Below are 16,860 nucleotides of genomic sequence, written 5' to 3' on the forward strand. Positions count from 1 at the left end.
AATTAAAGCCTTTAAAACTTAGTATTTTATAAAGTTACTTGGATTAAAAAAGTTCACATTTGGTCTATAGGTAAGGGGAAAAATGTGCATTAAAGAAGCCCTAACAAGAAAAAAAAAATCCTAAGTATTAACATAATGAAAAGTAACTATAGTAATAAAGGCTTCTTAGCTGATTGACTTCCCTCTCCTTTAAGCTGCTGCTCCAGAATTCCTATATAAAATATTAATACTTAAGGATTAATACTTAAGGATGCAGTACGATCACAGGGCTGGAGGTCCTGGTTTGAAGCTGTATTACATAACAAGTATTCATCATCTTAGTTATTTGTGTTATAAAACAATAAAAATAGAAAACTTTTCTAAAGGTATTTTTATTCACATTTTACATAAGACTGAGAAAATGGCAGTTGTCCGTATCAGAAAACGGGGAGGCTAAAGCAGCTGTCTGTCCTGCAGTGTCACTGCTCAGCTTGTTTTATTACCTGCAACATTAAGTTTCTGTTTTCCCATACAGTCCAGAGGTGAGACCTGCAGTTCTTGAGAAAAGGAAATTAAGAAAGGTGCTCTCCATAAGAACATCAAACATGAAGAGGAAAGAGTAGATTGAGTTTCTACTTAAAAGAAGAGTGGAAATAAGACATTCTCATTTCACAGCAATTTATGTTCATGATAATTGGGCAAAATGATAGATTTATTTTTCAGTTGTGTACCTTCAGAAGTAATGTCAAGTTTATTTAATATCAGATATTTTTAAAGGTTTCTTGCATATTCAATAGTTAAAAGTGGTAGTATTAAAGAAAAAAATGCAAAACCTTTTTTTTACAGAATAGTATAAATGTTTATTTTCTGTATGATTTACTTTGCTGTTCCTGTTTTTACAATATAGAAAAGTGTATTCTTTGAATAGCTCTAGTAAATATAAATTTTATCTTTCTACTTTGGGATGTAAATAGAGCTAAAAAATTATATACCCAACCCTCCCCAAATAGTCTTTTAAAATTGTTGAACTAATGTGGATATTAATCTTGTTCAGCAATTTGATGCAAATGCCTAAATACAAAAAGTTGTTTAGTAAGTACTACACAGGAAGGAAAAGGCTTAATACTTTAGATAGCTTCTTGAAAATCAGAAAAACTAGTAGCATTTGATTGCACCTTCAAATTTTTACAAGCAAAACATTCTCAAGCAATGCCATCATACATAATCTACAATTGTAATCCAAATTTCACAACCATATTATGCACACTGTATATAAATACACATCACAAAGGTGCAATTAGAATTAAACACAGAATATGTACAAAATGAACACAGTTTAGGTGTGGACCAAAAAGGTATTGTTATCTTTTGAAAAATAACTTGATTAGATATTACTTTATCCTCTTACACTAATTTACATTTATACAAATTTTAATTAAACATACTAGAGTGAGGTGCTAAGGATGTCGGCACTATCTACATTTAAAGTTACTGCACTATGACTTTATAAATCCAGATTTCAAAAGGAAGATACTTAATAACGGAATCTTCTTTTGGATTACTTAATTTCTATTGCCTATATCTTGCATGTTCATATGAACATATATACACACTTAATACATACAACTATAGATTCCTTGTAGGAAATGTAATAATCATATACTACTAATTACTGAGCATTAAGGTACCTAATAAAATGTCTGAATTCCAACATGGTTTTTTCTCATCATAAAATCCAGAGTCCTATTATAATGGGCTGTTAAATTCATAAAGCTTTTGAATTCTGAATTATTGAAAATGATTTATGTTATTTTAGTAATTATATGAAAACACTCATACTGTAGGCTTACCAAATCACTGGCTAAAAATAACGCCATATTAAGCTTCCCTTATAAAAAGAAACCCCACTATAATTCTGAAAGCTCTGTTAGGAGGCCCCTTTCAGTAAATCAAGGAAGAGCCATACATTGGTTTGAAACCTCATAGTTCAAAAGTCTCTAAAGAGAACTGTATGTATAGATGAAAAATCCTCTAAATTCATCTCTTAGAGCTTCAATACCCTTTATTTCTCCATCCAAGCCAAATTTCATACCTGATAATTATGTAAGGTTCTACTTTATCACTACATAATAAAAATATGTTTACTTCTATTCATATGCACCGTTCATTTTAATAGTACCCCTTAATCACTGACAATTTATTATTTCAAATACATACCGCCTCTCTCAAAGAAAATGGAAACATCTCAGAACTTTTCTTAGTCACTCCTTATTGCAGAAACAAATTGTCCATCTTTTGAGAATTATTTTCTGTCCTTTAACACTTTTATGTTTTTTAAAAAAGCAAAATAACTTTTTTATTTTAAAAGTGTGCCTATAAATGATTTCCCCTTCTGACAATTCCCAAAGTTGACAACAGGATGTTATTCCAGGATTCACCCTAAAAAGTTGATTTTTCTTAAAAAGATAGTCCTTTTCTAAACACAAAATGTCATTTGAATATATTTCATAAAAATTTGTTTATACAGACATTCTATCTGCTAGTACCAAAGAATAACTGGGTAATACCAGTACTACTTTGGCTTTTTGTACTGGAATAAAGTCATATAACGCCATACATTATAAATTATATAATAGTAATTTATAAATGTTCTTTGTCAATAGAATCAGAAGGATAGAACATCTAGTTCTTAAGAAACCCAAGCAAATTAAAAACCTATATAATACAATGAAGAAAAATTCAATTTAGAAGGGGCATAAGAAGATTTAACTAAGATTTTAAATGTACTAATTTCCTCCTTTAAAATTTCTTCTCCATCAATATAATTTCAGGTCTCAAGGACTGAATTAACAATACAATAATTATCAAGCTATTTCCAGAAAAATCAAGTGTCCCTGAACCTTCAATTTTCTATACAGTTCCATTTAGCAGTTTTTTTGTGCAAGAGTTAGCAATTCATGGCACAAGGGTCACTTTTTGCTTTTCCTGCAGAGTTGATGACACTCATTAAGCATCGCCCAAATTCCTCAAGTATCATCCGTTCAGCAGCTGCCTTTGATTTTCCCTTCTTGTCTGCCTGCTCCGCCTGGGCAAGAAGGCAATTACACGTGGCTTCAGCTACTTCTTTAGTGACAAACGTAAATGGCAACCTGCAATGATTTTTGAGAGAGAGAGAGATGATGGTGGTGTTGAATATCGGCAGAAGTGGCTGACATTCACCTGGACAACTTGTCTACATTTTCATGATTCAGCTGGCACAGTGAACACCACAGTTCGTGCCATGAACACAAGCACATCCCAAAGAACGTCACATTTTTAAAATATAACATTTGATATAAAATACGTTGACCTAGACAAGATTACCTGGCTAACTGAATGATGTAATTCTACATGTTGCCGGGCTACTGCTGTAACAGAAGTCCTCCTGATTCAGGAATGTAAGCTCTGAGTGCAGTTTTAGTTTTACTTACTCTTGTTTCTGCACTTCTGAGAGCAGTGCCTGACACAAAAAGACACTCCACGGATATCTGCTCAATGAATGAAATGTGTAATGTTGGAAACTGAAAGCACTGTCATTTCCTGGACAACAGAGAAAATAAAGCACTTTCCTATAGGCCCTTATAGTGTTTTTGTAAAAAAACAAACCACACCAAAAGTTTCCATTATTCCATAACAAAAACAAAACAATGGGGACACAGATGCTGTTCTGTACAGAAAGTTTCAGTCATGAAGACCTAAATTACTGAGTATTAACTCAGAGGAATCCATCCCGAGGCTAGCTATGTGGAACCAAGTCTTAAAGCCTAAGAGACTAAAATCAGGTAACCTGCTCTAACCACTAAACAACCTGTAAGCGAGCAGTCACTGATCAAAGGGCCCACCAAATGAATGAAGTCAGAAATGAAGCCCCACTAGGACAAGACAGGGTAACAGGATTGCAGCTGCTACACACTTGCATGGAAATTTTTTTAATATAAAACATTAAAATATAAAAACTTCAAATTTTAAATTAGAAAATATAATCTTAAAATATTAAAGTTAATATTACAATAATATTGTATAAGTAATCATGTATAATAGTAGCATTCATCATATAGTATTTGGAAACTATGGAGAGTAAATGGAAAGAAAAAAATTCAAATTTTTGCCACTCAAAGACAAAAGCCTATTAACATGCTAGCAGGGCTTTTTTAATACAGTTCGTCTTATACTTGGTGTTTTTTTTTCTTTTGGCTGTGCTGCATGGGATCTCCGTTCCCTGACCAGGGATTGAACCCTTGCCCCCTATATTGGAAGCATGAAGTCATAACCACTGGACTACTGGGGAAGTCTCTATACTTAAGTTTTGATTATAGTGTATAATTTTGTGTTCTTTCACACTTCATAATAACAAACACTTTTCAGAGTTGAAAAATTACTTGTAAATGTTTTAGCGTAACATTATCTTTCATCTCCACATAGATATTAGATTGGGCTTCCCTGGTGGCTCAGTGGTAAAGAATCTGCCTGCCATGCAGGAGACTGGGTTCAATCCTGGGTTGGGAAGATCCCCTGGAGAAGAGAAAAGCTACCCACTCTAGTATTCTTGCCCGGAGAATCCCATGGACAGAGGAGCCTGGTGGCCTGCCGCCCATGGAGTACACAGAGTTGGCACAACTGAGCGGTTAACAGGCGATTAGATTTAATCATCTGAAGGTATACTGGGACCAGAAAGGACCCCCTGTGGCTCCTCTCATGAAGGTGTCTGCCCGTTTCTCCTTCAGTCAGTCCCAGAACCTCTTGCTGATTATAGGCCAGTAATAAGAGTTCTCTAGAATTAATATCCAGAATGTTTTGTACAAAAGCCTTACTTTTATAAGTTTTATAAATTGGATCTTATTTCAGCTTAGGCATTTTAAATAAAATACCATTTGCAAGGCTCATTCCATTTAGTAATTCCTCAAATTAACCTCTTACAGACTCATACAAATTCAAGTCAGAAGATTGTTGCACTGCTACTGCTGCTAAGTCACTTCAGTCGTGTCCGACTCTGTGCAACCCCATAGACAGCAGCCAGCAGGCTCCTCTGTCCCTGGGATTCTCCAGGCAAGAATACTGGAATAGGTTGCCATTTCCTGCTCCAATGTATGAAAGTGAAAAGTGAAAGTGAAAAATGAAGTGAAGTCGCTCAGTCGTGTCCGACTCTTCGCGACCCCATGGACTGCAGCCTACCAGGCCCCTCCGTCCATGGGATTTTCCAGGCAAGAGTACTGGAGTGGGGTGCCATGTCCTTCTCCAGACTGTTGCACTGGGCCCTGCCAAACTTTCCTTGACTCCTCACGGCCACATGAAAAGGGTGATGGTAAAGATAAGAAAACTGAAGTGAGGCTCAGAGAGATGAAGTGCCTGTCAAAGTCACAAATCACGAGCACACCGGTAACTCTAAAACTCAGGTCGGCCCGACTGTAAGGCTCCAGCTTTCCTGCTCCAGAGCTCGGCAGTCTAGGAAAAGAAGCTTCAACAATACAGTATGTGAGGGGCTCCAATGAGGTGGGCAAAGTGCCAGGGGGGCACGGGAAAGGCAAGAGAAGGTAAGAATGGGAAGAAAGATGGAAACCAGTAAGAGATACAAAAATTTTGTTTTTCTTCAGAGTTTGTCAAATTACATAATTACCTCATCTTAGTAGGAAGAAATCCAATTAATAAGCCCAGTGACCTAAAACTTTACTGAGCATTTTACAACTATATATGACAGTGATTTTTCTGTTACTTTTATATTCCTTCACAAGTAATTAATGGTAGAAAACAGAAAAGTCAGGTTTGCAACAACCAAAAATATGAGCCCAATTCTGCCCCCCAAGGGAAACTTTATCAGAAATGAATATATCATACCATAAAAAGCTATTAAAATGTCAACTTACTTTCCTCCTCCACTATTCAAAGCTGGTGCTGGCCTGGTCAGCAAGTCTGAAATTTGAGAGGATAACTTGGTCTTCGCTGCTGTTTGCTGCTGCACCCTTACTTCAGCTGCATCTGCCAAGTGCATCAGTGTCTTTCTTTCTGGGCTTTCTTCAAAATTCTTACAGCCAATACACTTGCATATTGAGGAACACATTATTTTTGCCTAAAAGATTTACAAAAGAAAAGCTTCCAAATCAAAACCCAAAGATAATGAGAACCAACTGTCCAGCACAGGGAACTCTACTCAGTGCTCTGCGGTGGCAAAGGGCGGGGGTACATGTATATGTATTACAGCTCATTCCACTTTGCTGTACTGTAGAAACGAACACAACCTTGTAAAGCAACTGAACGCCAATAAAAACAAACAAAACAAAAACCACAGGACATAACCACAGTAGATTCCGTGACCAAGTCAACAGATAAGAGTTAGCTGGTCAACTGACGGAAGATAAAATGGAAACACCTCTTGCTAGCAACACCCAGCGGGCCAGCGCTGCATGTAGACGGGTCCAGTATTGGCCGTTCTGAGAGTGGCTATCCTATGCTGGCTTGAGGCCTTCCATACCAGTTTTCCCTCACTATATAGATTTTCCTCCTGACATGAGTAACGTATATTCATTCTAAAAAATATGAGTGATACATTACAATATTAAAAAATAAAGGTCATCCATAATATAGCCACCTCAATCAAATCACCATGAACACGTTGGTGACCTCCCACTTATGCAAACACACACACACAGAGTATCACATTAAAGGGATTTCACAGATGCTGTTTTTATTATGAATACCTCTCCCACCCTACATTTCCCTCTGGATGCCCCAAACCCTTCAGTAGTTCAGTAGTCTTATCCAGCAACTACATGTTCCTCCGTAACTACTTTTATGCTCACAAGGCAAACCTCCTAATAGAATTTCGTTTTCTACAGAGTTCTTCAACAGGGTACTAGTGGCATTTGGGGCAGGATAAGACTACACTCTCAGGATTGCACCCTGGAATGCAGGTTATTTTGTTATCCACATATTTTCCCAAAAAATTTCTGGGGGAGAAACTGTGTAGTAAGACCCCTCAGTGAAGAACCACTACTACAGAGTTTTCAATCCACTTTGATGTTATTTTTATTGAAAATCCATAAACTGGTACTATGGTTTGCATACTTCCAGGTACAAGAAGTTATGAGCTTATAAAGCTGCCAATGAGACCCCAAACTGTAATGACAAAATGAAGGTACTGTTCCTCTGAAGTCCTGCTTGGGAAGCTAGAAGGCAGGTCTTCCTCAAATTAAGGCTGACTTTTCCAATGCAGTATTTTCCAACTGCAAAAGCAAAGTAATTTCCCAATTTACAAATAAACTTTTTTTTTTTTTTTTTGGCTGTGCTGTGAGGCATGCGGGATCCTAGTTCCCCGACCAGGATTCGAACCTGCGTCCCCTGCAGTGGAAGCACAGAGTCTTAACCACTGGATCGCCAGGTTAAGTCCCACAGTAAATTTTTTTGTATGCCCTTTCTAAAGTTATTTTCAAAAGATGGTTAGATCATTTTTCCCAACCCATCTCACCTCATAGCATTCACAGTAGTTCTTAAGACATCCTGATCGTTTGCAGTTACATCCTTTGCTGTGACGTCGATCAGATTCTCCCTCCTTCCCTTTCCCTATCTTAGGCTTAAAAGCTTCTGGATTTCTGTCAAGGCATGCCTATCAAAACAGATCAAATATCAAGCCATGTTAAATCACAGCAGATTAAACTTCAACTCTGCAAAGGGAATTAACTTCCTTTGTAAAATACTTGAGCTCAACAAAAAACAGGTGAAACGGGAAACTTGTCAGATAAAAGAAATAAAAAATAATCACCTTTATTGCTTTTTGCCTTTCATTTTCATGTTCCAAGTTATTATAACAATTAGTACAATTGCAGTTGTTGCAAAATTCACCATTTGCAAAGCAATCACAATATCTGGAATATAAAAATTAGCATAAGTCACATAAAAAGTCATTGTTTAAAGAAACACAAAGCTAGAAATTATCTTATTTAGTAACATTATACATGCAGTAAAGCATTTTAGAAATGTACTCTGAGCCACTTACTTACAGAGTTGACAACATACACTGACTGTCAACTACAAGACAGGGCTCAAAGGTAAAGCCCCCGACCTCTACAATTTTGGTTTATAGACTTAGTTCTAGTAGTAACAGCTGTCAACACAAGAGCTATGTGACTTTATGCACTCAAAAGTAAGTTATTTCAAAATCACAAAAAGGAAAAACATGGGCTAAATTCTATTAGTGGAACCTGCTCACTTGAACTACTGTCATGTTTCTTTGGATTCTAAACCCTCATAAGACCACTGCATTTTATTTAACTGTTTCATGTCCAATCTCTTAGTTCAGTACTAACAAGCAAATTAATCAGCAATTTAAAAGACTACTCAAGAGTACCATCTCACTTAGGAGACCAAACACAAAGGTCCTAGTAAGTTCAAACTGACTAGTAAGGACAGAGACCACGTCTGTCTCATGCTGCTGTACCTCCCCTGTGGCAGAGACCCTAAAACTGCTGCTCTCTTGCCAACACAGAGTGTCTGTACACTATCGTACGTGTTCCAGCATTCACTTGTCTGTTTACTTAGGACTTACGAAATCAGTCTATTAAGAATTTTGTTAGCTCCATTTATTTTTTAAAGCATTTTCAGTTGTATCAAATGAGGAAACAGTAGCAAAAAGACTTACAATTTCAAACACAGCGATTTCGTACAATTACAAGGCTTTCTGGGCCGACTAGCAGACTCTGATGGGATTATGCTATAGAGACACACACAAAAATACACGTTTTAATTAATCGAAGGTAACTATGTAAAATTATAAAAGTGTCTAACCTGTAAATTCCTCCTAAAATAAAGTTTTAACAAATATATCCACCTCTAATAAAAGTTTGCTATGTTGTTCCATATACATTAAATTCAAAAAGCAAGTAGTAATGTGAAAAGAAAGGTAAAACCAAGATATGGACTAAAACAGAAAAGGAAGTTATCAACAGTTTCTAAAGAACAATCCACAAAAAGTACTCTCTTCTAAGAGAACTAAAGTTGAAATCTCCTAAACTCTTTTGAGATTCAATTATAAAATGTAGTAAGTAGAAAAGGGTGTGTGAGGTTGGAGTTCAGGAGGGGAGAGAAGGGGAAGATTGGTTCCATGTAACTTAAGCTTCTCAACCAATATTATAAAGACAGCAATTAATGGATTAAAAAAAAAAAAAAACCCGCCAAAGCAAGGCTCTAAACAATAATTTAAAAACTAGGTAATATCATTTTTAAGACATATTCAGGAGGAGATAGAGAAAATAGACAGAAAATAACAAAACACCTGCGCTGAATTGGTGACTGGGAGTAAAAGATAATTTGGGAGTTCTCTGACTATTCCTGCAACTTTTCTGTTTAAAGTATTACAAAATAAAAAGTACTGCAGGGGCATGCTCACATGGCTTTGAGGGGAGAAAAATCAAATACATGTATTTTGAAATATGTATGGCTATTTCACGCGGCATTTAACCTGATGCAACAACTTAAAACATATTCAAATAACTCACTCACCCATTGAACGGAAGCCTTGCCTGGGTCTGGATACCAGGTGTTCCGGTAAAGTTGGAGTTGCTTGCTATAGACACATAGGAAGACTGCTGGAGCTACATATAAAGAAAGGTAATTTCAGACCCTGTTTACAAAAATGGACAATATTCCTAAATATAATGATGGGGAAGAAGCACAAAATCACCTCTTAAAATAGGAATAACAGAATGGAAAATTTCATACAAAAATACTTACTACCTCATGGAGCTCTTTTAAAGACCAAAAACTAATACCAGAGGTAAAAAACAATGTGAACATTTTAAAGTACTACAGGGCACAAATGGGAGAAATTCTTTCACAGAGGAATAATTGTATCAAAATTAGAAAATTCTCAGTGAATGTCCTGAAAATACTATAGTAACTTGTATCGGCAAGAAAAATGCAATGTGTCTACTTGCAAATAAACTGGGGTCATTTATCACAAGTTACAGAAATGAGAAGTTATATGCATAATAATTAAGTTTCTATTTCATACTCATTCTAAGAAAAGAGATGCTAATGATACAAATACTGAACACTAATTTTTTCAACCAGTACCCAGATATTATACTCCAAAGTACATTTCTTTAAAGTACACAGAAAAATCTGACTCTCTCTTATAATCTGAGTACATCAAAACTGAACAACAGCTTAGAAAAGTAAGCTGTTTACTTTAGAAGAGTAAAAGTGTTAACTGCTGTGTTATGTCTGACTCTTTGTGACCCTATGGACTGTAGCCCACAAGGTTCCTCCGTCCATGGAATTCTCCAGGCAAGAATACTGGACTGGGTTGCCACTCACTTCTCCAGAGGATCTTCCTAACCCAGGGATAGAACCTGAGTCTCCTCAACTGCAGGCAGGTTCTTTACCATCTGAGATACCAGGGATTGATTCTTACACGAGAAGGAAAACTTCTATCTGCTTCCTAGAAAGCAGCAGTCCTAATGAAAGCCAGCTGACTAGACAATGTGGCTCTGATGCCAAAGATAACCAGACGTCATCTACAGCTGTCATCTAAAGAGGACCAGGTCTGGACAGACAGCTACCAGATACGTCACCTGGAGACACATCTCACAGTTTACTTTCTAAGAACAAGTCAGTGGCATCTTATTCATTACAGTCACAGCCCTTTCTAAACTCACTGGGACGGCTCATCTTGACTCAACCTACTTTCTCTTGTATCTACATGATCTCGCCCTCCCACCAAACTGTTCTCAGCTCCAAACTTGTATACAAATCAGGAGCTTGTATACCAGACTTGTGTTGTACATATCTAAATGCTAAAGATATATAAAAATAGACTTGGAAATTTTTATTAACATGTCAAGGTTTTGGGAAGAGTCTTCAACACTGAGTTACATGTTTTTGAGTAGTTTTAGAACGTGACAATGCTAGACACCTTAGACCTGATTAACCTTTCCAAGGAGACTTCCCAGGTGGCACAGGGGTAAAGAACCTGCCTGCCAATGCAGGAGATGTGGGTTCAATCCCTGGGTTGAGAAGATCCCGTGTAGTAGGAAATGACAACCCACTCCAGTATTCTCACCTGGAGAATCCCATGGACAGGGAAGCCTGGAGGGCTACAGTCCATGGGGTCGCAAATAGTCGACTGAGCACACATGCACACATAAGCTTTTTGAAATGCAGTGACTGGATTTTCTGCCCATACCTGAGTCACATACTGAGCAGGAAGCACTGCGTAGCCCACATTCCCTGTTCCTGGAGCTGGTGCCAGCACAGTGCCTGGTGGCAGGTTCGTGAGGTTTGGCTGGATTTGTGGCAGTGGGGTGGCAGGCATGATGAGCCGCTGCTGTGGCTGGCTGGTGGTGACTATCTGAGAAGTTGGATTGATCGGTTTTGGAACAACCTACAAAGAAAGGCAGTGTATCAGGAACCACAAAAATAAATTTCATAGCTTCTCAATTCAGTTGAAATCTCTTAGACTTAGGGGATTAAAAGGTCCAAACCATTATACAGAAATAAGCTACAAGGGTATATTGTACAACACAGGGAATATACCCAACATTTTATAGTAACTAGAAATGGAGTATACTATTACAAACTGTGAATCACTATACTGTATACCTGTAACATATAATATTGTATATCAACTCTGCTTTAATAAAAATACATAAATAAATCTTTTCTTAACTTTCAATTCTAGAGGTAACCTTCTGTTTGGGAGAGACTGAGAGAAGTGGCGTGACACTCACTTGTTTGACTGTCTGCGCTGAGACGAGTGGGACGGACATCCGCACTGGGGTGGTGTTAACAACAACTGGTTTAGCTTTGTAAAAAGGAGGGAGGAAAAGGACAGTTTATTTACAGAAAATAGTTGTTTAAAACATTTAAGACACTTAGTTCCTTCAGAATATCCTCATGAAAAAGCTTAAATAATTCCACTGGTTTCCTATTTGGAAGAATCTTTAACCAAGAGAGTTATTTTCAAAATTCTTTAACCCATGTACTGGGGAACTTACATCTAAGATAGCTCTAGTCTGCCTGCTTTATGAGGGACTGTCTGTCGTTTAAGATACTCTGAAAATATTTCAGCCTGTATTCAGAGGCTATGTAGATTCACTACTAAATCCAGTCAGATGAAATGATGCATAAATTAAAAACTGCCATTCGGGAGCGTGGGTTACCATGCTGTTCTATCTATTTCTATCTCTGTGTTTATATTCAAGCCAGAGAAAATATCATTCTTGTACAATTCATTATTTAGAGTACTACTAAAAGGCAGTATAGCAGGAAGGTTAATAATATCATCCCCTTAGTTCAACTACACTTCAGTAAAAAAATAATTTAAAAAAGTGAACACAGTCTCCTAAGTCATAAGCCAAGATTGGGGGGTTCAAACCCCAATCCTGCTGCTTTCTCACTACTTAAGTTCTCTTTCCTGTATCCTTGCCTGCAGTGTAGGGTAGTATCTCCTTTACAGGGTAAGAGGATTAAATATGTTAATTCATGAAAATTTATTAGAACAGTGCTCAACAAACATCAAGTGCTCAATACATGTTAGTAGCCATTATTGTTACTGGTGTCGTTACAACCCTTGTTACTACACAAATGTCATTGTGGACAGTGTTCCAGGGAAACTACAGTACAAGACACTTGCTCAAAGAGATTATTACATTCAAGCAGAACAGATTAGACAAGTACTCAAATAAAATAAAAATTAATTTTAAAAAAGAGACAGCACCATGGGAGTCCAGAGGAGACGGAACATACATATGCCTGGCAGGGGATGGGAACAGGAGGAGCTGCATCCTATGAAGGACAGAGCCTGAGATGGGTCCTGACCGACGGCCAGGCTGCAGGGAGGGCACGCAGACTGGAGGACGGAGGCTGAGATGGGTCCTGACCAATGGCCAGGCTGTAGGGCGGGCATGCAGACTGGAGGACGGAGCCTGAGATGGGTCCTGACCGAAGGCCAGGCTGCAGGGCAGGCACGAAGACTGGAGGAGGGAGGTCACCGCAGAGGCAGAGCCTGACAAGTGGGGGGCCTGATGCTGGAAAGCTTCACATCTGAAGCTTCTCTTCACAAAATGCTTGGAAACAGACAAGTCTGGCTGGGACTAGGGGTTAAAAGTAGGTTGCTGCTGCTGCTGCTAAGTCGCTTCAGTTATGTCAGACTCTGTGCAACCCCCGAGACGGCAGCCTACCAGGCTCCCCTGTCCCTGGGATTCTCCAGGCAAGAACACTGGAGTGGGTTGCCATTTCCTTCTAAAAGTAGTCTAGTGCTGGCAAAAAAAAACAAAAGGCGCCTGACTCTGGCTGTTTTGTTGAAGGTTTTGAATGTCAGGGCACAGATCTATATGCGTCGTCTGTGTTTTTAATTCCGTAGGCGATCGGAAGTTTCTGAGCACTGTGATGTAAAGAAACGCTACTGGAAGAGCACAGAGGGAAGCGGTCCGTGGCAGCAGCACGTAAAACCCAACAGAGCTGTGAGGGGCAAAGGCAGTCGGACGAGTACAGAGCCCGAGAGCCTGACCTGGGGTGAGGGCACTGGGAGTGGAAAGGAGGGGAGAGCTGAAAAGTCAGGGTGGCAGGGAAAGGATGGAGAGAGGTGTAAGCACAAGGGAAGAAGAGTCAGCCGTCCTGGAACCCTCAAGTGAAAGGGAAAATGGTGGCCATTAGCACGAAACATTCAAGGATGCGCTGACCGGAAGGGAAGATGAAAGCCGACATGGAGCGGTGGCGTGAGATGATGAGATTCAGGAGACAGGCTGGCCCTAGACCTGTATGTTTGGATCAGAAGGCGCACAAGTTCCAATCAAGCCTGCTGCCACTCCCACAGTCTACAGGAGGCACCTGAGAAGACATCCTTCAGGTCTTACTTACACCAAAGACCTAGGGCCTGCGATGAGAGAGGCTGAGATAATAAACTGCTGTGGACACTGAGACAAACTGTTCTGAACAGTAAAGAACAGACTTCCTTGAACAGAAAGGCTGTTAACAATGTTAAGAGGGTTTTCTTTGTTCTTGTCTTTTTTACTTTTGGTCGGGATGGAAGGGTTGATGGCTGAAGACAAAAGTTGAGAGCCCTGGAAGAACACGAGACGAGAGAGAGTACTCTGATCTGAAAGGGCGCAGGCCTCCTCAGCAAGGTAACAAACTAGGGAGGAGGGGGGAGGTGGAAAAGGGAGAGACCTCCAGAAAGAGTGCGCGGTCAGTGCGGGGGGGCTGCGCTGTCTCTGAATATACTAAACATCACTAAACTGCCCCGTGTTTAACATAAGGATCAATCCTATGGTAGATCTGAATTGTATCTCGAAAAAGTTGCTATATGAAAAAAGTGTATGACCATGAATTACAGGAGCAGTGACACCTGACACCCGAATTGAAACTGTTTCCTATTCTGATTTGATTTTAATACAGGTTAGACTGGTCTCAGCGATACTATGAAGAATTAAAAGATGAATTAAAAAGAAATTAAAAGCCTGAATTCATGCCTGGGACATTGAAGAGGGGGCTCTCTACACCACCTGTTCCTTGAAAAGGCGACGCTGGTCACTGCTCCATGAGTGTGCCAGCAGTGATTTGGGGGCAAGTGCACAGAAATGCAGGAACTTTCCTGGTGGGCTGTGAGATGACGGGGAAGGAGTGTGCATCTTGCCCTTATTCACCTCCCACGGGAGACGTGAGTGGATCTCATTTGGATTAGGACAGCGGGAGTGTCCCCACGTGTGCACACACACATGCATGCACACACTAGCATGCACACATGTACACACACACAGCTGGAAAACGTGGGATCTCTAGGTTTACATTAGCTTGGCATCTGCATGCTGGGTTTTGACTGAAAATCTGGAGAATGGAGAAAACAGAAAACACAGTGGCCAGAAAAAAAGAACATGATCAAATATACACGGTGGGGATGGTCATACTGACGTCACACGTCTTAGTCAACAGTCGAGGTTTCTCCTCCTCAACTTTTGAGCTTGGTCCCACATTATCCCTACTGCAGCTTCCACAGAAGTTGGCATAATCTTTAATGTTTTGGTCTTCAATAGGAATTCTGAAGAATCCTTTTAAAATAGTCTCCTTCAAAACTTCAGAAACCATACCTGCTTTGAGGGCTTTTAGTTTCTTAAGTTGATTTCCTCCCTCACCAAGACTGTAGATTATATTTTAAAGAGGTTAATTAACCAAGCAATCTTCTGGGTCCTTCTATTGTGCTATCTGCCATCCAGCCAGCAATTAACAGGGCAGAACCTTTGACTACTGGTATGGCTTTGATGGGAAAATGAACAAGATGAGCCCAGTTCCCTTTGGCTTTTAAGTAAATCCCTCATAGGGAATCCAGCCTTTAGAAAGATTTTAGCATGTTTCAAGAACTGGAGTAACTATTTAGTATATCTCTAACGAAAACAGAGGCATTAATTCGTTATTCCTATGAAATAATATCTTTTACATACACCCAGATCTTCCATGGGATAGGAGAGAAAGACAAAAAGAGGAAAACTGGGTGAACAGAAGGGAAACATCATGGGTGGCATATGTATGCAAGTAGTGGGGAAGAGGGAATAGACAGATGTGAAGGACATGGGGGGAGGGGACAGAGAGAGAGACTGAAGGTAAGCAAAAAGGAAGCTGTGGGGAAGGAGGAGGGGTGCGGAACCGCAAGGAGGCAAAGAACAGAGAAGCAGAGGGAAGCAGAGAGACAGATGTAGGTGGGGAAAGAAGGAACCAGTACACACACCAGAATTATGAAACACCCAACTCATTCCTCTACTCTTCCTAGATCTTCAGCTTCCTCTTCTGCTCACAACAAAGACTTATTCTCGATGACGAATCAATCAGTGTTAAGTCACACTAGAAGTGGAAGCTCAGCATATTTGCATACATACAAACACACAAACATAAAATATAACCAACTGTATCTAGTGACTGCTTTATATCGTTATGATATCTAAGAAAACTGTAGCACTAAGCAGCACTTCCTAAGTAATGAGAGAATATAAACTTGACTCCTTTAGTCACCAGTACATGCAAATGTCATTTTTCCTCTCATTAAGAACACTATAATTATAGAAGACTTTCTTTCATAATCAGTTTAAAGAGAGAACAGAAAACATAATTACTTGAGGTGTCTAATTTTAATAGAATACACACCGAAATACTATTTCCCTAATGCATCTTCCATTTTCTCCCATCAGTAATTTATAAAACAAGTTTTTGCTTCCACTTTCCCTTAGACTTACATGAACGAGCTATTAGCAATGGACAGCTCCAACCCTCTGATCCCTTAATAAAAATGAAGGAGCAAACAAATGGTCTTTAATCCGTCTAGCTACATCCAATAAACAACACATCATTCACCTGCCATTTGACACTGATGGAATATGCAGTGATCTTCCAAGGAAAAAAATTAGACCCTAAATATAAGCTGTCCTGATCCTTTCAGTTTCAATTTCTTAACAAGTAGATAAATGTGGATAAAGGTTATATGTGTGAATCTGTGTATGTACATCAGGCAGCTGGAAGGATTGAGTACAAACAGAAGTAGGACTACTAACAGGAATACTTGCCAGGAAAAACACAATTGAGCAAAATAACATTTTAACTGATTTTCATTATCAATTCAAAGTACATAAAGGATGAAGTACATACTAATCATTTATACCTTGCCTACTGGTCATTTCAACTGACCCCAAACCCTGTGTAGACAGCTTTGTCATTTAGTAAAAAAGATTATAAATAATTGGGTTCCCTTTAAATCAATCCCACTGGCATAATGGTAGGTTTTTAAATCAGCAATCAAATGGCTACCCACAAACTGATAAATAATCATCTGGTATTACAGCACACTATGTATCAGTTTCTAGCAGAACA

General features: G+C 38.9%; 1 protein-coding gene across 12 annotated transcripts in view; it reads right to left on the minus strand.

The window, feature by feature from the left end:
• Positions 1–288: 288 nt before the first annotated feature.
• The window catches only part of LIN54 (lin-54 DREAM MuvB core complex component), a 64,810-nt gene continuing 48,238 nt past the window's right edge, over positions 289–16,860 (minus strand). For 6 of the 12 annotated variants that reach the window (XM_070372613.1, XM_070372609.1, XM_070372614.1 and 3 more), the window contains 8 exons: positions 11,736–11,809; positions 11,192–11,389; positions 9,508–9,599; positions 8,648–8,719; positions 7,772–7,874; positions 7,478–7,615; positions 5,880–6,082; positions 295–3,128 (listed from right to left, as the gene is read on the minus strand). In XM_070372613.1, coding sequence (XP_070228714.1) covers positions 2,927–3,128; positions 5,880–6,082; positions 7,478–7,615; positions 7,772–7,874; positions 8,648–8,719; positions 9,508–9,599; positions 11,192–11,389; positions 11,736–11,809 — 1,082 coding nt within the window. In that variant the 3' untranslated portion in view covers positions 295–2,926. Of the gene's footprint in view, positions 3,129–5,879; positions 6,083–7,477; positions 7,616–7,771; positions 7,875–8,647; positions 8,720–9,507; positions 9,600–11,191; positions 11,390–11,735; positions 11,810–16,860 lie in introns of all 12 variants that reach the window. The other 6 variants (XM_070372620.1, XM_070372616.1, XM_070372619.1 and 3 more) reach the window with 3 other exon arrangements.

Source organism: Bos mutus, chromosome 6, assembly GCF_027580195.1.
Source record: "Bos mutus isolate GX-2022 chromosome 6, NWIPB_WYAK_1.1, whole genome shotgun sequence".
NCBI classification, from domain to species: domain Eukaryota; kingdom Metazoa; phylum Chordata; class Mammalia; order Artiodactyla; family Bovidae; genus Bos; species Bos mutus.